The 21,638-nt window shown below is 33.1% G+C and overlaps 1 protein-coding gene across 3 annotated transcripts in view; it reads right to left on the bottom strand.

The window, feature by feature from the left end:
* Nucleotides 1-21,638, bottom strand: part of LOC147065258 (choline/ethanolamine kinase) — a 55,820-nt gene that overhangs the window by 1,137 nt on the left and 33,045 nt on the right. For 2 of the 3 annotated variants that reach the window (XM_085956372.1, XM_085956371.1), the window contains exons 2-8: nt 15,905-16,026; nt 13,490-13,670; nt 9,771-9,923; nt 7,906-8,085; nt 6,323-6,452; nt 5,708-5,915; nt 4,363-4,708 (exon numbers count right to left, since the gene is read on the bottom strand). In XM_085956372.1, coding sequence (XP_085812498.1) covers nt 4,363-4,708; nt 5,708-5,915; nt 6,323-6,452; nt 7,906-8,085; nt 9,771-9,923; nt 13,490-13,670; nt 15,905-16,026 — 1,320 coding nt within the window. Of the gene's footprint in view, nt 1-2,905; nt 3,041-4,362; nt 4,709-5,707; nt 5,916-6,322; nt 6,453-7,905; nt 8,086-9,770; nt 9,924-13,489; nt 13,671-15,904; nt 16,027-21,638 lie in introns of those variants that run through there. The other variant, XM_085956373.1, reaches the window with a different exon arrangement.

Consider the following 21,638-nt stretch of genomic DNA (forward strand, 5'->3'; position numbering starts at 1 on the left):
ATATGAAAGTTAGAAAATTTTATTTTGTAGTTGTAACATTTTTGTTTTACAAACAATTCAAGAACATAATATAGTAATTAATTTTTAATATGTCAACTAATATAATATAAATTGTAATTAATTTATTAAATATTATAATATAATATAAACTTTTAATAAATTAGTGCTGGATACATTATTAAAATAGAATGTAGATTTTATAAAATAGCTTTTCTACAATAAATTGATCATAAAAATTACTTACTATGACAAAAATTAGGTTTTACGATTGATTGGTTTGAACAAGTATTAATGAATTTCCAAATTAATAAATTTATAATGATGAATACAAGAATGTACTTAATATTATATTCTAAACTAATTAGGAATTTAACATTTTTTTGTATGTATATATTACGCAACATCAAATAATGATGACAAAAAATTATAGACAGATTTTTTTTGATGACGACAAAATAAAAATAATATATTCTATCGACAGGCATCACCTGGTTAATATTTAATTTTGCTTTAAACAAACACTCGGTGATGTCTAAGTATGCACTACATAATCCATAATATGATTGTTTGGGTCTCTATTTTGAAATAATAATGAACAAAGAATAAGCGAACAACAAAATAAAATAAGAAAACAATATTGAACATTTTGAACAAGAAGAACAATTAGATTTTTTTTTTATTTATTTTAGCTGTGACAATTCATATTTAATCACAAACAATGTTAATTACTTTTGACAAATTTTGAATTACGAATGAATTGATCAGGAAATGTAAAATCATCACCAATTTAATAACATGTTGCTTTTTTTACTTGTGTTTAGTATGTCATTTCACATATGGCTGTTAGAAATTTGATTTATTTTTATGTGACACTTTTAATTCAGTTTTCACCCAGAAATATAAATTTAAATATTAGACAGAGGGTGTATCAATACCCTGTTATTTCTTTTGAATTTGCACACAAATTTGCTTATTTAAAATGATTTAATTCACAGGTTTCCAATTATGTCCCTTATTAATATATGAAAAATAATATTAAGTTTGTTTTCAGTCGATATGACAGTTTAATTTAATCTTGTGTATGTGCATCAAACTACAATAATTTACTGTGATTTTGAAAATTTCCAGTCGGAGCGTGTAATTTTTTTAGATATGACTTTCCCATTGCCTTCAGTGACTGTGACAGTGAAAAAAAAGCGACATGATTAAAAACCCACACAACTGTTCGACGAAATGTGATACGTGTGTGATTTACTGTTTGAGATTTTCAGTTTGGGCCACGTCCGTCGCGATTCCCCCCTCCGGCCGACCGGTCTGCCACACTTTGGCCGGCCAATGGCCCTTGTGGCCGAGAGGCAGGTGCGGCCGTCATCGTCTCATCATGCGCATCGTAGCCATCGTTCGATTAGACGTTCAGTGACAGTCGAGAGTAAACCGAGGATGCGGGGGTGTGTGAACCGAAATTTCTCTCGGCTATAAAATAACAGCAACATTGTGAGATGCAAATGCGCACGTGCGTGCGACTTCAAATAACAAACATAGCTCTCTCTCTCTCTCAAGGCGTCAACTTACTTCACTTGCAAAAAGTTCTAATCTCACCATTCAAGCCACATAACTTCCTGTCAACTTCCTTCATAACCTGTCATGTCATTCATCTATAAACAGTATAAGCTAAAATTATCACTCTCATATTCTACCCCAATCTCCTGTCTATTTAAAACCATACCATATAAATAATAAGGTTTTTTTCAAAAACATTGAGAAAAGAGACTAAATATATAAAAGTGAGGCTAAAAAAATGTTACCAAAGCTAATAATTAAATAAGCTGTAAGTCCATTTCCCATTGAAGATTCATTTATGAAAGCATTACACTTTTGCGCATGTGTACATCAATAAATTGCGAGCCTTAAACGCTGCATTAAGCGTGAAACATGTTTTTTATACAATGAACTGAATATTTATAAAATGAACAACCACAAAAAAACGAAAATAACAGTATAACATCAAAATTTTAAAGCCGCCATCTTCTTTGTGCTGCCATATATTCAATATTCCACAGCTACCAATTCAACCACACTACAAAATTTCTGAAATCATCATATAGTGGTATGATATAAAAAGTTCATATGAATCACTTAAACATATGAACAAACGTATAGTCCAAACTCTTTGGCTTCTTTCACACTTGATCTTGCAAAATCATAAATATTTACTCACCTATTCAATTAGTTTCAAAATACCATTGAAATTTTTATTGTCCAGTCAACCAAAATTCAAACATCTTTTGACTTCCGAAAACAAACACCATACAGTTACGATTTAAAAAATAAATAAACAAAAGTCTAATCAAATTTAAATACAATCAGTCTTAGTTCATTTCTCTGCACAAAAAGATACACAATGCACTGTACATTCAACCAATCAACTCTCATCACGCAATCAATTCGCTACCTTTCCAAACAATCACATCCCAGAATCATCCAGCAGCAACAATGCATTGGCCAATCAGCAGAAGCAACTGATTCATTAACCAGCTGTTTCTGAAACGTTTTATACAATATAAAGTAAACACGCTAATGAGAAATAATTCTATTTTATATAATATTGTGGAAGAAAGAACAGAACTATCACAAGTTCCGACTGATTACATGTAAATGTTATCACTTTAAATTTTGGTTCAACGAGACTCATCAGAAATACTTGGTAAAAATTGAACTCATGAACGCAAATACTTTCTCTACATCACTAGAGCTTTGAGAATCCAATAAACAATTTAGTGTGGCATGGTTTGAAAGTTTTATTCTATCTCACACCTGCTAAGTTCTATGACAGTGTTACAGGAAAAACACATAAATTTAAATGGCATGAATCAAAGTCTACTGTAGGTTACAGACTCGGCTGTAAGTGAAGAATAATTGTTTCTCATTTGCACGTTTATACTTGTAATAACTTCCAAAGCGCATGGCTGGAAAGACAGTTTCCTATGAAACACTTTAAATATTGATTAGTCTTACCAATCCAAAATGTTCACTTTGGAATCTGAAACTCATAAGTACAATGAACAAAACAAAGATGTCAGGTTTAAAAAAATAATAAAATGTTCAATGATACTATACCACGATGAGAAATAAAAAACAATGAACGGATGAATAATAAACATGGGTCCAGGGGCTTCACTTTTCCGTGAAACTTTGATTGCAATCAAAATAAATATATGGCACGATCTGGGCATAGCAATTTTCATGACATCTTCAGACGATAATAATATGTTATTTAATTAGATGACACAAATTTAAAAAAATTTAACACAATAGTCAAATACTTAAGGCCAGATGCATAGATTTCACTATAAAATCAACCGAACTGTCAATAGTTACGCTTGATCAGTTATTACATGGTTTTAGCAATCGAGAGTAAAGCGATCTTTATAATGCCGATTTTCAATAACTTTATTAAAAATTATAATATAACAATAGCGGAAATTATGAAAACTGCACAATATAAAATGTATAATTACAAATTTACAGTTGATAACATATGCTTTAACAGTTGAGTTATCTGTGGTTTACACAACGGATATAGTAAGTAAACCTTGCATTCTGAGCAAATTTCAATGACAACACTACCGCCAAACACGCTCATTATTTATATTTATAAAAGTTATTTAGAAACAAAGACATAAGACATTTAAAAACGGATAGAATGAGTTCTCGGTACTTGATACAATGATGATACGATGCATTGCTGTAAACGAATAAATTAAATACACTCTTTTCTGTGTATGATACTTGACCATGTCCGATCCTAATAAAATTGTATGGGCCTTTTGTGGGATTTTATGGGATTTTTGTTTTTACGAGAAATGGATGTTAGCCACTTGCTCAACCTATTTGGTGCAAACACACATTGAAGAACAATGTGTATTCGCTAGACCCTAGATTAAATCATGGGACCCTCGACGTTATAGACGGACACTTTTTATTTGACAGCTGTCACTTTTCAATTTCCATTATCTTTTATGGAGCTGACACTTAGTGGTCGATTTGGGCTGCCCAAAGTTAAGTGCCGCTTAAGATCAATAAAGAATTTAAGTAGGTACACGACTTTGCATCTGGATCTTATTATTCAATTATTATGCAATCAGTAACTATAAAAAAATACATGCTCAGGAATTATTAGATGCTGAAAAATAAGACTGCTATATCGTGGAATCGAAAAGCACTTAAGCTATTCTGACACCGTACACATTGCACAATCCACACGATTTGAAAACATAAAAGGACATAAGCCCATCTTAGCTATAAAAAAATAGATATTCAAATGGATTGAGATACCATGGAAAACGGAAAGACGATATTCACCTTTTGTTCGAGCGAAGGATAGCAGTTGAACTGTTCGAAGTAATAGGGGAAGTCCGGATTGGTGTAGTCGTACGCCCACTCCACAAAGTGATTGGCCAAATCGAATCCTCGGTGGTTGTATGCGCAGTATTCATAATCGATGATGACCAGTCGCGGTTCACCGTTGATGAGGGAGCCATCCGAGTCTGTTGTGTCACAGGTGTTGTCTTCAGTGTGGTCGAGGGCCATTCGGTTGAGATCTGGAGAGATGTTGGTGGTAAGATTGCGGGATGATCTCCCGTTTGATATGATTTCCGTTTGCGAAATTCCACGGCTGTCTTCCACCGATTCTGGGGACACGATTGATCTAGAAAATACAACAATAATTTTATCAGTCAGCGTTTCCCAAATGGGTTCCGTGGAGTAAAATCAAAAATTCGTACAGGACCCACATACACCTTCACGTAAACAAATTATACAATCTTTAATAAAACCACTTTTTTTATACGATGAATAAATTACAAGATTTATTCATATACATATATAGCATTAAATTTGTTAAACACATAATTTAGCACACTTCAGAAACATAACTGTTATAAATATTTTTAAAAAAATGTGTTCATGAGATCCTGACACTTTGCTGTGTAGGTCACAAAACAGATCATCAATAAAGAAAATTTGACAACACTTCAGTTGCATTTCATTGTAATTGGATAGGGCACAGATAGCTTAATTAGTAAAGCACATTGACCATAATCCAATGAGTGGATTTGTGTCCTGCCCCGTACCAATACTTTTTTTCTATTGTGGAACATTAATTTAATATTAACCTTGAACATGAATAGAAGTGACTTTTTCTGGCAGGAAAAATGTGACTACATATTGTTACAGTTACGATTGTGGACTGTATTCGCATCAACAAGATAATGCATCGCTTTCTCTCACACAGCACCCTATCGAGTGTCTAGTTTTCTCTTAAAACTATCGAAACACGCTAATGTGACCTGTTTATAATAGGTACGTTTCTGAGGTTTCTAAATTATGTATAATCATATAATAATTTATAAACTCTTGCCGCTAAACAAATTCGTGTGCACAAATATTTATTTGAAACTACTCAACACATGTCCACACCGGCAACTATTGTTTATTAAATTAAGCAAAGTTTGGATAGTTCAAATCATATAAATTTACAGGCTTTGATCCAAACAACATTCCACATGTCAGTCAAAATTTTCCTGTACAAAATATATTTGTAAACTGTTTTTATAAAATTTTTGTTTGCAGGCAGATGTAATTAGGTATGTTCATATCTACTAGGCCTCACTGTGTGTACACATTCTTAAAGTATATTTAAATATACCTGAATATTTCTCCGGAAGTGACACCAGGCACATCAGTTTTTTGTGGTGTATTTGGTGCAGATCCATTTGTGCCGTTTTGGTTGGGCCTAGCTGTCAGGAATGAATCCGAAGAGCTGTCATGGTCAATCGCAGAATAGTCAACATTCACATCATCATTGGTCTCATCGCCAACATGATGAGAGAGGTCTTCACGCAGCAGGATATTGCCTATTCAACAAAATGATAGCAGTCAATATTGTCACACATTAATACTTGAAGATTACAATTAATAATTTCCATTACGATGACATTGTATATCATATTAATGGAGAAATAGCAGAAATAACTAGTAACCAATGACGGTATATTAGTAATTTTCAAACAATAGATAATCGTTTGAAGATTATAGGAACAATAACACTTTTTGGCGTCTCTGCAAAAAAGAACCAGATGTCTCACTTGGCCTCGAAGAATGTCAGAGCATCTCCCCAGTCTCCAGTATTGAATATTAAAATTATGCCAGATAATTAAAAAAGCTTTTGTGAAAAACACTAGAATGAGTGACGGTATACTAAGGTATGAGTGTCTAATACGAACATTATGATTAGAGATGAGATTGAATTAGTTTGATTTACCTTCCTGCAAGTCGTTATGACAGAAGACGACAGGCGAGTCGATAGTGGACAGATAATTCCTAAGCCACGATACTTCCTTCTCCAAATTGTACGAACGAAGTCTGTTCACTATCTCTTGCTCGTGAACATCCTAAAAAAACAAAAAATGTAAAAGTATAATTAACAAAAATATTCATATAATTTGAGACTTAAAATTTCACAAGCCTACATTAGGGCAAAGAAACACACACAACTGCAGTTCAAGCGCATTGATTGATCTGTAAATAATTGTAGTCTTAGTTCAATAAAAACCAATACGAATGACTGACAAAGTTTATTTTCTATTTATGTTGGATCTTAACAGCCTACCTACACCCTTCGCCACTGGGGCATATACTATACACATGTCGTCGCTATAGGATTGGTTTCCCGAATATCCGTTTTTGTAGAAATCAACCTCTTAATACAGAATGTTTTTTTGTATCTAATTGGACGAGAACCATCCCTTTCTTTAAATTACTTTGTAATGGTAATGAATACATCATTCATATGCTGTAAAAGTAACAATTTAAATATCTCCATGTATTTAAATATAGGATTATGAAATTTGTTTTTACAGCGACGATGTGACAAAATGTATATTTAGTGCAAAAAATAATATTATACTATATCTGTTAATCTATTTATTTTCAGCATATTGGCAAAATCAAATACCTCTTATAAAAAAACAAGATGGTTTAATCGTCTACATTCCATACACTATAAAAAAAACAAGGAAATGCTTTTTTTGCGAATTACTCGAAAGTATAAAAAAACATACACACACCCTTCTACGTGTGCATAAGATTCAATTGAAGAGATTATACTGCAGTATGTCAGTTTCAAAGAGCTCGTAGTATAACTAGTCAATTAACAACACTTGGACATTATTCCACAACCGTATACAAAAAATAACATACTGTATGTTGGCTCTTTAAAAAAGACGTGAGTGTTTTGAAGTTTTATTACATACAATGTACGTATGACGTACCTATTGTTTACATTTTTTGTGATTGTTCATCTGAATATTACAAATATTAAAAACATGTAATGCTAATGCAAGGCGTTTTTATCTCAGGGCAGCCCTGAGAAAAAAAAGCTTTGTATTGTTTACCTATGTACGGTTTTTGTTCATCTAAATAATATTCGTTCATCGTCCAGTTTATCTTGATAATCTGGCAATGTATTAATAGTGTTGAAAAGCTTGTAGAAACGCAGGCAATAAGCGTGAAGCCTGCTAAAAATGAATCTGCAATATGAAATGACTTGTAGTTCATTTAATGATTAGTATTAGTAACCTTTTTTCAGCATTACCTTCATATCCATATTCAGACTCCATCTCTATAGAAGAAGGTTTTATTAAAATGGGGCCACCTCTTATTTTTATCCGTGTCGTCACTCAACACGTCATGTACCCGGAATTTTGTCTGATTTTTCAAGCATTTTACAGTCAATCTAATCTGACTTAATAAATATTCTTACTAGCAAAAAAATATTGTACAGAGAGAGGAAAAGATAAATGAATAAGTAATATGTACAGAGATAATATTTGAAAGAATGCTCACTTCAGAATTGTGATTTTCCAGATTTGTCAAGGCTGTAGTCAGCCATCTTCCCATCTTCTTCCAAAGCCACTGGGGCTCCTTGCAGAGAGGCACGTCCATCAGGTGGATGAGAGCCATCTTCTCCGCAATCTTCATGCTCATCGCTGGCTCCGACAGCTCACGTGTACACAGCTGGCGTGCCTGATATAAAAGGTTTACAACAACAGTTTTAAAGAAAACGAAAAATTAAATACAATGTTTTTAAATATTTCTTTTTCTGCCGTGTCCATTCAAGAGATGCGTCTGCCCTCAACTCGGCAGCGTCATTGGCATTCAACATGTCATCAATTCAGCATCAGTACAGTTTCATTTACAGTTGCCCAAGCAACACATTCATAATTGTAGGGACTATTTTTATTGGCTCTATAACCTAATATAGATCCAGTGAGGCTATGCTAACATATCACTTAACGTCCAAAAAGAGATGTGATAAATATATCACATTTATTTTATCACTTTATGTATTCAGGCAGTTAATTATTACAATAAGTTAACCATCCGAACAGTCAAAAAGTGCTATCTATTAACAGCCCCTCTCTTGGCTATGTTAACTTTTAGAGCGAAATAGAGTACGTCAAATTTACATATTGAGAATTGAGATGCAAGATCTGACTGTTTTGAAATACAATTACGTCACGGAAGCCGCCTTAATTTATAGTTCCCCGCAAGCTGTCAAATATCGAGTGGCTAGTAGTAGCTAGTAGTCACATAATATTTGTATTACTGTAATTACATTTGTGTTTCAATCGTAATGACATGACTAATAAAATTGTAGGTTATGTTGATATGTTTGACGTTTCAATACAAAATTCTTGGGTTCAGGTGTATTCGCCAGCATGAACATACCCGAATTAGACTACCAACATGTCTACCAACCTAAATTTTTGCCGTGTTACGAATTTACCAATTATTGTAGATAACCACCGATGGCCGTCAATAACTGACTTGTGTATGGAATGCTTTATAATTTGGAGCAATGAAACTGAAAATGAAGGAAACGTGCTAAAGTGCTAACTGTTGAGAATATCTGCACTGGCCACCAACTAAACAGTTTTTTTGAAGAAAAATCATTGTACAAATTGCTTAATAAATCGTCGGTCCCTATTAAAAAAGTTGGATCTGAAATTTTGTCATTTTCGGATTATTACGTAAAAGTTATTTAAACACTTTAAACATTTATACCACAATCACAGTTTTTTTTGTTTGTTTGAAAAATTTCGAGATATTCAAGTTAAAAATGACGGATCTACCGAGAGTGTCCGAATAACAATGTCGGTTCTTACCAACCGACATTGTTGGCTGGGCGTGGGTGAGCAAGATGCGTCAGATCTGAAGTTGCTGCTATGTTCACCGGACAGACGGATGTTTTTATAAACGTTTAGAAAAGTTTCTATAACCCGTATTTTTATTCATTATGGCAAGCAATAGGTCACAAAGGATATTTGATGAAACATCTTTGATTGCTCGTACTGAAAAATAGCATTTTGCAGATCCGACTTTTTTAATAGGGACCGACGATATTATGTCCATACTCTGGATCGAAAAACAACATAGATAACTATGGCATTACAAAACAATAATCAGCTATTGACCACACTGTTTCTACTTTAGAATTTTGAATAATTCTAGTTTACAACCAATAAAATCAATTATATTAATTGTTTGACTATTTAATCATTCCTAAACTAAAGTGAATGAAAAAATGGTAAAAAATTATAGAATAATCATTATAAACCAGTTTTTCAACTGCATTCAGGTCCACGGCGGTTAATTATCTATGTACAATATCACATTTTAACAATAAGTAACAATATATGATAACTCACTGGAATAAATTCCTCGATACGTCCACCAGAAAATACTCCATGCAGTTTAGGTCCCAAGCGTCTCTCAGAAAGCAGAGTAAAGATGACGGAGTCCATTATAATATTGTCCACACCGCGTTCGCTCTGTGTCTGCCCATAAATACGAACCAACACCTAAAAAAAATGAAGTATTAATAAAATCTTCTTATCTATGAATAGACAATCACTTCTGAGGATGTGATTGTCTATTCTAGTGAGCACAGCCAAATTTAATCAAGGGATTATTTATTTAGCCAGTTTGTGTGTTTCTTTTAGGACTTGCTGTCAGTTACCTCAGTCGGTCAAAAAGCAACATGTCGAAGATCCAATATAAATTCTGTGAAATTATAAAAAAATGCCATTTTGTGTCATGAAGGTAAAAAAGTCAATGAGATTACCTCGTGGAAGTACGACACAAACAATACTAATTATAAATTTGATTGGATATATAGACTGCGCTGGATCAGCCACGTGCATAGAAAGCCGGAGGATATACCAGCAGCAAGGTGGGCAATGCACGCAACCCCCGAGGGCAAGAGAAGACCTGGATGGCCGAAATTGAGATGACTGGACCGGCCGCGCTACAAGACATTTAAGAATGCTCAGTCAAAGCACTTGGAGAGTATCGGCACTGGATCGTCCAGGACAAAGGAAGTTTTTGAAGGAGGCCAAGACCCGCCAAGGATTGTAGTGCCATAAATGATGATAATATATTCCCACTGAATGATATGATATTTATCACGTGAGCAAGTCAAAATGTAAACAAAGCAGTGATTGCCTAATATTATGAAATGGGCGTATCCATTTTCAAATAATGTAGGCAGTGGCGGGAAAAAACCAAGGCACCTACATATTATTTCTTGCCTCAGATGAGCTCTCTCATTGCCGACTCAAGTAGAAAGCCGATACATTCACAACGACTGGTCCTAGTTGTTGTTGTTCTATAGAGTGCTCATACTGACGCGTCTGTCGTGTTCACACAGAGAATGGTTTGATTTGAATAAATAAGTTACATGATAAATAATACACTAGCATTAACACACTTTCTACAAACGTAATGCATAGATCAATGCTACATATTTTTTGGAAATCGATATTACCACCGGTTTTTGTGTGAAGGACTAGTCTGTCGTTGCTTGTGCAAAAAGTTATGCTCAAGCTTTATTAATCTAAAGATGGCGGTGGCTGTCTTCATCTGTTATGTATTTAATCTATTAATGCTTATAACTTATCATACAAAGCAATTGAATCTTATTTTAAGCGTACATATAATATTATGATGTCAGAACTCCTTTTAACAAATTTTAATTTATATTATGTTATTTTATACTCCTCTAATTCTCACCAAGTCACTTTTTTTCTTCGACATTGTCAGTAAAAACATGGTTAAATTATTTTATCATAGGAGATTAATTATCATACTGAGAAACTGTTGCTAATCTTAAAAGCAACAATCATAATAATCGAAACAACTATTCATCATGTAGAATATTATAGGTTACAAGTTATAATACATTGTAACAATGATTAAGATTTAGGAATGTCTGTCTGATTGTTTGTTCAAGTTTATCATCTAAACTCATTAATGCCTTATCTATAAGGCAATTAATTTATCTTCATATAATAAAACCAACTTAGCTTGAAACATTGAAGGGACCACACAACACAATAATTTTATATTCAAAGATTATTTAAAAACACATTCTGTTACAATAAAGATAAGACTATGATGTTATCATTCAGTAATTTAGAATGATTGTTATAATATGTGGGAAAACATTTACTTTCTGAATCAAGGTAAAGAATCTTCACATTCTTTATAGAATATCGACATCCTACCGTTAGTATTTGCTGTGTATATATGTTTACAACAGGAAATTTAACGTAAAAATGACTGGCTCTGATCTATCCTATTGCTCATGCTCTAGTCATTGTTAATTGCTTGCATGAACAATCACACAAGTATTTTCTACTGCAACATTCGGAGAAGGCGACATCATCTCTTCCGTGCAATTTAAATAGATATATAAAGTGGCGGTTTAAAGTACTGACGGGTATTATAGAAGCCTAATGAAAATATTGCGTATGCTATATAGCAGGGGTGGGCAAACTGCGGCCCGCGGGCCGCATGTGGCCCGCCGGGTATTTTTTTGCGGCCCGCCATCATTAATTGTACTTCTGATTACGAATAACTTTTTATAATTTTTAAAAAAATATTGACATTAGATTAAAATTTGAAGAATTTGTTGTTTCGTAAATGTATTATCTCAGTACGTCTTCATTGCGTCTCGTCTCACACTATGTAATCACTATTTTCTACGTTGAACATCGTGACACATTTAAATACTTTTAACTCCGCGTTGCAAGGAAAAAATATATGCCCATGATATGGTAAAAAGTTTCAGATTTCAATTAAAACTCAAATTATTCCTTCAACAAATATCGAATAACAACGTGGACCACTTTCCAACTTTGTAGTTGCTGAATATACCAGAATATAAATTTGAAGAATATTGTAAAATTATTAAAGAATGACGATTTTTTACAAAGATTTGGTCACTTCCGAAAAATTGAGACAAGCTTAGCAATAGTACGCGATCCATTTTCAATAGATATTGATAGTGGACCAACAGAGCTACAACTTGAGATTATTGATCTGCAGTGTGACACTGATTTAAGAGAATTGCTTCGTCGTGAAGAAATCTCCAAATTTTACAATGCCCTTAATTCAGACAAATTCGACCAACTTAAAGATTATGAAAGAAAAATGTTCGTTATTTTTGGATCAACCTATGTATGTGAACAAATATTTTCGATCATGAACCTCAATAAAAATTCTTTTCGATCAAATATCTCCGATGCCCATTTACAAGCAGTTTTGAGAATATGAACTACAAAATTATTACCTGAATTTAAAAAAATGTTAAAAAATGTTTCAGTTTCATTTTTATTATTAATTTTTTTGTAATGTATATTTTTCGTGATAATAAATAGTGTATATCTAAAAATGGTATTTTACTTGCGGCCCGCCGCTCATTTTGAACTCTTGAATTTGGCCCTCCATCCAAAAAGTTTGCCCCCCCCTGCTATATAGCTAAGGGTCGGCAAACATTTTTGCCAAACGTCAAATAGTAATTGTTTTAAGCTTGGCAGGCCAAGAGGCAAACACAAAGGTATTGATGTATATAGTAGGCCTATTTAAATAACAAGATAAAAACGAGTTTTCACCAATTTCTTTAACAAAATTGTAGTAATCATGCCACTCAGTATCACTCATAAGTGTGACACACTTTGATATGTTTTGTTTTCAAAACAAATAAAAATGGCGGAAACGATTGTCAGCAATTTTCTCAATCATAACCTTGATCAACAGTGTTTATTATGATTTATTTAATTGTAACAATGACTCTTGTAATGTATTGTATAAATAGTGAGGATAATCCATAAGTCATTACTACTTATCTCGAGTCCGTCATTCGATACAGTCACCTGCTTAACAGTAGATCGGTAGTCGTTACTACCAGATCGCAGCTCGGTCTGAGCACGAGCTCACCGCGAACATCTACATCTATCTACACTGCTGCGTTTATCACCTCATCGATCCGCAAAAAATGTAACTTTATAATAAGTCTTTACTAGAATTGTTTAATGTTAATGCTGACCTGTATTGAAATATCACATATTTACTGTTTGAAACACACCTTTTTTGGTTCTTCTAGGTTAAATGACGTCTGTCTGGTGAGAGGATCCCTCAGTAGACTTGCAAGAGTAGCTTTCTTCTCTCCTTCTTCCGGTTTGTGCTCTGGGCTGCCATTTTCTATGTCGGATCCTGTCTTTTTCTCCGGAAGGGAAACGTAGTATAGGAAATTTGATAAACCACCGCTGTAAAGATGGAAATATGACATTATGTTAGAGTTAAATCGGTTGTCACCATTGTGGGATTGGAGTTGGTGGGTGATCCAGTGAAACACGTGAGGACACATTTGATATTCGATTTATTTCAGTTAATTTATTATGTTAATTTATGAATGTTCGCATTGCAATGCGAGACAACTTGTGACTATGTTATTATTGTTATATAATTAGCAAATGGTTTTTATAATACTCTCTGAAGCACTTTCTAAATTGCGTAACTTATAAATTTGGAGTTATCCTGAAACCAGTTAGTAATTGGGTAATTATAATACTTTGATTTAAAATTCAAAAGCCGATTGCCAATAAGTAACTTCAGAGTGTATTGTAAAAACCATTAGTTTACTTCGTCGCAATTAGATAGGACAAGTATATCTTAGTGGTCAACATAACCTTTAACACATTTTCTGGTGTCCCTCAGGGCTCAAACTTAGGGCCGTTGCTGTTCACGATTTTTATAAATGACATAGCATTGGTAATAAAAAATGCTATGTTTTTGTTGTTCGCTGATGACTTGAAACTCTTTTTGGAAGTTGTCACCTTGGACGATTGTCGTCAGCTCCAACTTGATATAGATAATATATTAGATTGGGGAAGGCGTAACAAACTAGAATTCAATATTGATAAATGCAATCTTTTGTCGTTTACCAGAGCCTCAAAAGTGTTGTTTTTCCAATACTCGATGCATGGCAGAGTTCTGTCACGAATATCATCTGTAAGGGATCTTGGCATTACGTTTGAGAGTAAACTGACATTTATTAGCCATATAGTTACCATTTGTAACAAGGTGCTTAAAATGTTGGGCTTCGTCATGCGTACTTCCCGGGTCTTTTCGGATGTTACGGTATTAAAACTTTTATTTAATTCTTTAGTTCGAAGCAGACTTGAGAGTGGGTCTATTGTTTGGGCACCGCATCAGTTGAAGTATGGCCTTATGGTGGAGAGGGTTCAGAAGAAATTCTTGAGACTCCTTTATTTGAGGTTGTACGGATACTATCCGTGGCTTTATCCAACTGACTTTCTCTTAGGCATGCTTACATACTGCAGTTTGCAATTTAGAAGAAATCTTTATTTAGCTATGTATTTTTTTCGACTTATACGAGGTATAAATGAGAACTCTGCCATTCTGGGCAGTGTTGACCTGTGTGTCCCTGATAACTATCTTAGAAATAGAGAACATCAGTTGTTTATTCTCCCAAGGTGCAGAACCAACCTGCCACTGGTAATGCCAATTGGGAGGGCGATAACTATGTTCAACGAAATTGCTTCGGGTGTTGATATATTCCACCTACGTGAGGATGAGTATAGGTGGACGTTATTTTATAAATTTTTAAAATAGGGTCTGCTTAACTCATCCGGTGTATTTCCATGTACCTATATAATTAATATTTTTGTATGTACATATTTGTTTAATAAAATATTATTATCTATCTCTTTTTTTTTTTTATGTCATGTTGTGAACGTCTTAAACTTATAATTTGTAATGTCCACAATATGTAAAAATAAATAAATTGAAATTGAAATTGAAAATTCAAAATTGAAATAAGGTTCGAATCCTGCTTGATGTCATATTTTTTTCAAGAAAGATTTAATCTAGAGGTCATAATATATTTCTGAGAAGTGTTTTCAAATTATGTATGCTTAAAAAAGAATGCTACAATCTTAAATTCTTGTGAATTATTCATTGAAAAAAGAAAATAATATCAGGTATAAAATTACCTTGATTGAAAATCACAAAAGATGGTCACTAATATTCACGAAACGCCTTCGACAGATAGTTATCAGTTAATGTGAGCTTGATTCGGTATAGTGCAGATGAATTCAATGATGTTTCTAATCATGTATAGTTAATAAGTTTAATTACAAAATACTAGAAATCATCATTATTTTGTTTAATAACTTTTTTTTAATCATTTTTAAATTTCGAATTTTCATTTAAAACAAAAAGGGTTTTTACAGTCACTTGAAAATAAAGTTGTTTTGGATTTACAATAATTTGTCTAAATAATATGGCTAAACTTCATCAACTACAATCAAAAGAACCTTATAGCTTACTTTTTAACCACTTCAGTGTGTGATAATATGGTGACTTTTAGATAGTTCAGAGAGACATTTAAATAATCTGTAAATCATGTTTGATAAGGAATAATACTCATTCATTATCTTATAGAAAATGTGGAAAAATGTGTTGGTATAATTTATACCTGATTCTCCTGAAATCGAGGTCATGTGGCGAAACAGTCTTCCATGCTCCGTGCAAGAAATCCCTGCAAATCTTGGCTGCGGCTTCCCTCATGTCCGAGTCGTTACAGCACATCGGCAGATACTGAAACAAATTAACCGAACAACATAGTTATTTGCATTCCTTCAGTTTACACGAATCTCACAATCAACTATCAAATAGTTTCAAAATCATTTATATATCGAGTAGCATTTTGTAGTCCTGATATGCAACGTCATTTAAGCAGACGATCGTGGCATGAGAAGTTATCCGTAGTTAGAAATAATTGAGACAAAATTATGATTTGAATTACCTTGCACACCCATATGTGTTATAAATAAAAATATATATAAATATCCACGTCGTACAGTTGGTAATCATTGATTGCTTTATACATTCACCCAACTCAAAGATATTATTGGACAATCTTGCAAAACTCGTTAATCCTAATTTGGAAAATAATGAGATATTAATTATAGAATCCTCTAGTATTATTACGACTTGTTAATATTAATATCTACGACTGTGTATGGTTCTAGCACCCTTAACACGTCTAATCATTTCCAAAAATCAATCCACAAAAACCTCGTAACACGTCATGTCTATACAATGGAAAAATTTGCATACCTTGATTACGAGTTTGTACGTACGTACGAGTCTGTAAAATAGAAAATATAATCAGATTCACGGTATATCAGACATAGCCCATTTATATGTGCATAGATTTACTGCGACAGTATGTATTATCGCAGCCAATACAAGAAAATTCATGCGTAAACACATATTATCGTGGATGGATCAAAAAAGTTTAGCAGCTTCTGATTTTTCACGCGATATTGAAAACTTGTATGATATCTGCGCCTGCGCAGTAGAATGATAGTGGCGAACCTGCCGGAAAAAATACAAACTACATTGCGCAGAGAATTTTGACATTTCCCAATTTTCACAACCTATCAAATAGCAATATATACATATTCAAACATACAATTACATCAACTTGTGTAGCTTACGCTTGAACAATGAGATTGACGAGACAGTCAGCATTTTTGTGTATAAACCAGTGGTTCCCAAATTTGACTGGGCTCCGACCCATCTAACAAAAATTTCCAATCTTGGGACCCACCTCTTAGCTGTCTTAGAGAAAAGAGGGCATAAATAATGGTAATGCTCAGATTCCCTAGTGACGAGTCGTGGAACTACTTAATTGTTCTAATTGAAATAATAATAATAAATAAGTGTTACCAATATGAATGAAAGACTGTTGAAATAAGAAACACAACTTAAATTTAAAAAAAAATACTTAAATACCTACACCTGCAAAGATTTTTACAAAGTTATTTCAATGGGAAGGATGTATTTGTTTCTTATTTTTCTTCATTACAGTTTTAGCATCAACTTCAACTTTAGTTACTTTTAATCGCAGTGAGTTTGATATATCCAATTTATTTCGATATTTAGTTTTAATGTTAACCATAGCCGAAAATCCGACCTCACATAGATATGAGGTAGTAAAGAGGAGCAACTGAGAGCCAGAATTTCGTTAACTGTTTACGATTGAAACTATTTTTCAGTGACGTATCTTCTGATAGATCAATGAGTTCTTCACTTGCTTTTGTTGACATACTAGTTGGTAAGTCGTCTTGAAATCCGTAACTGTGCTGCCATCTGTAGTGCATTGGCTAATCAAATTATTATTTTTTTATCACAATATTTTCCGTAACTTAAGTTTATTTCAATTTTTAGGAATTATAAATAGCTGAATGAAATATGAAATTTATCACTTCCTATTTTTTTTAATTCATGTATACAGTGGCGAGGGCCCACTCAATATTCGCTCGCGACCCAGTGGTGGGTCGCGACCCATAGTTTGGGAAACCATGGTATAAACAGTTATTATAACGATTTTTTTAATTTACACACTATTAGTGCCAGTAAATCCATGCATGTGTACAGGCGCTTAAAAAACTACAATACTTGGGTTATTTTTAATTTGAATGTTTCATAAATGTTTATATTATTAGGTCAACAGATTTTGAATAATCATGAAAAAATGCATGATATACATGTTAAAAATCGTCTTGTCTATCAATCTCAATACTGTTCTGCAGATTTTTTTTTGTCAATAATCATTTCAAATCCACTTGTAATACTTGGTATTTTCAAACTTTCGATAGAAATATTCAAAACTATCAACAGAGCAAATCTTAAATCTCAATATACCAGTCTACAGAAGTACAAATTTAATAAACCTGCCAAATTGTACACAATCCCTAAAATGTATTCAGCACATATAAAAATTCTATATTTGATATTATTTTAATTTATACCCTTTTACCAAGTCACTTGATACACTATTAAATAAAGACTGTTCAAGAAAATTTTACTCTTACAATACCTAATTAAATTGTATGTAATAAATACCTTCAGTAGTAAACCCAAATTTTTATGCTAATGAGTTATTAATTATTACAAACTACTATTCAAAAGATATACAAAACAGATAGTGAATCAAGTTATTTAGCAAACAACCTTGGAAATTTTAAAATATGAAGCCAAATAATGTCAAAAGACATGCCTATATTATGTAATAATAAGTAGGTACATAACAATACTTGTCTAAAAATTATATCTTACAATCATCTTAATTGTCATGAAGACATTTAAAACAGGTAATAAAAAAATAATAGATGATTTTCACAATGAGACAATGTCAAAAGAACAGGTTACAAATAATTTTATGTAAAATAGATTAATGTCAGAGATAATTAATCTTATATCACAGTGTTTAATCAAAACAATTTTATCTTTCAGCAAACACAGATTATTTTGAAAATAAAAATGAATTCGCCAATCATAAAATCAAATGTTTTGGTTTGTTTTAGTGACAATCTTATGAAATAAGATACCATATAGGTACATCGAAAAATAGTCCTCATAAGTTGTTTTTTTTATAAGATTATTTCTCACCTAACAGACACTCAGATGGAAATATGTCAGCTTATGCGTTAGTCAGTCGATTTTGGTGTGCACGCCTTCTACCCTCACCTCACCACTCCACCGCTGCTATTTGTTTGCATATGTGAGGTAGGTGACATATCCTCAGGGTCTTTCGTGGTTTAGCTCAGTCGGCGACCCCAGATGTCAAAGATTTTATTAAGTATAACAATTAAACTTTATTTCGGTAGACTCGGGACTGTAGTGTTATAAAGGGACACGGGTGAAATAATAAGTAATTCACGGGCAATACAAATTTTTGGGCAGCTTCACTTTTATTATATTTTCTTTTTACGAGCACATTAATAAACTTCCAGACTGTCAGTGTTTAGCGGTTGAATCTTAGACGCTAACTGACTTCGACAGGGTTCACAAAACCCAGTCAAGAAAAAAATATATATCGGAAACGCGATGGGGTTCTCTTTATTCAGTAACGCGACCAAAACAATAATTTTTACAATGGTGTTGCCATTTTAATATTATTGCGTATTTAGAATTTAGACTTTACTATTAAAAACGATTCTACTGAATTTAAATTACATTCACCCATCGCGCAGTACAATTTACGTTTCATTAATTAAACATTTATTTAATACTTAACTAGAATATATTGACGGGTTATCAAGGATCTTGGTTGCATGTTTTGTTAAGCCGACGATTTTTGAGATTAGGTAACATGTTTCAGCCTTTTCTGAAGTTACAGTGTAGGCAATAGCAATAGGCTAATGTGAGAGTGTATCATAGGTATATGCTAAATGCATTAATACATGCGTTATTTTAAATATATAAATAAGAACGGCATATTTGGCATTACCTGGAGCTCTACATTCTCTTCCAATAATAATATATTTCCACATTCGTTAAACTTGATGGACTCCGATGGGTGGGCCGTGTAGCAAGAATAGACAGTGCTCAACCGCCGAGGGGAATCCTGAAGACCAGACCAAACGGTCGAAATTCGACTCGCAACAAAGATGCTAGAGTGGCCGTCGCTCAGACACCTGGAGAATACTGGTCCAGAATAGGGGTTGTTAGAAGTTAAGGCTAGGACCTCGCCTTGGATTGTTGGCCCACTTACGATGATAACCTTTTTAAATACACTATTCACAGAATATATGTTTAAATTTTCAAATCTCAAAAAAAACCTCCATATGGTAATGCATTCCAGTCACATATTATCAGCTGGTACAGCAACCGATCAGTTTGAAATCCTCATAAATATTGTTTACTCGTCAGACGTGAATAGTCTACTTATCAAGTCTGTTATTTGCAAAAAAATATGTTCTGAATGCTATTTGATTTCATATCATCTGGCAAAGATAACCAGCATAAGATAGTCAATCTGCGACATGCAATTAATCAAGATAAAACTCAATAGTGTTCAGTGAGCAATCTTTGAGAACATCGGCAAACCACATGCTTCTACGGGGTCAGTACTTATGTACTGAATCACGTTTTATCAGGAATGGAATCTTGTCTCTTCCAATTCAACTGGTTGGCTCTGATCAGCCAGTAGAAATGCAACTTTAGAAACTCAATATTTCGTGATGTAAACTATGAAGGTCACAACTATCAATCAATAATTATTTTTAATGTCCTCAGATTACAAATTGAATTGATTCAGTCAAAGATATTGCAGAAAAAAACATTCTCTAGAATTATAAAAAATATAACTATAAATAACGCCCAAGATGGCTGAGCAGTTATGTATCAGACTTATAATGTCGTGAGTTTGAATCCCGGGTCTGACAAAATTTTACATGTTGTTTTTCAATGTGTGTTTGAATCCAAAGTATGCACATAACAGGGTGAGCAAGTGGCTAACATCCATTTCTCGTAAAAACACAAAATCTGTTAAAACAACCTCCACGCTATGAAGACCCATTTATCATCTTCTTAGGAATGAATGAATCTGAAATTGTGATACGCTTACAGTTTTTGACAAAAGTTCAATACAATAATGAATCCACAATGCAAACTGACTTGTAGTTAATTCATGGCCTGATGCATGGAATGTCAATGCAACGTAAAACTAACTAATGTTAATCTATATATGCATAACAATATTTTACCGAAACATTCAATTATGTAGCAACATCCTTTTATTAACCTTCCCTTTATGATGCTAATAAATTCAGTCCGTTCCGGTGATGTTACGAGATTGACAATATTACAGTAGGTAAAAGGAAAATGCCTATTTTGGCAACATAAATAAATTTAATAAGGTTTCGTCATCATTATTTGCTTTTTGTTCTATCTATAAAATGATCAAAAAGACATCAAAACTTAATTATAATCATAAAAGTATTTCTATACATTCTTACAGCCAACAAGTAATAATACTATCTTGATCACATGTTTTATTTTCCTATCTCTTTCACACACTTGAGTATTTCCCTCTTTAGTGCATATATTTTTTAATCTATCTCTTTTGTTTGTAATGGAAAGCGACACTCTATATGCAATGTGCATTCATAATTTATGACCAGTAAATAAAATTTGATTTCCATCAATTGTAATATGTATTTACTGGATAATACTATCGATTTAGAAAATAATACCATTTTAATTAGGTGTAATATTAATGATTTTAGGTATAGCTGAAATATGAAGATGACGAAATGCATATTGCTTAACTGAAATATTTGCTGTATAATGGGATCGGTAACCTAAGGTGAAATTACAGTAACAGTGGGTCTATTCTATATACAACGCGGCTATCG

This window comes from Rhyacophila brunnea, unplaced genomic scaffold, assembly GCF_057557595.1.
Source record: "Rhyacophila brunnea isolate RB1 unplaced genomic scaffold, BYU_Rbru_1.0 scaffold_6, whole genome shotgun sequence".
Classification (NCBI taxonomy): domain Eukaryota; kingdom Metazoa; phylum Arthropoda; class Insecta; order Trichoptera; family Rhyacophilidae; genus Rhyacophila; species Rhyacophila brunnea.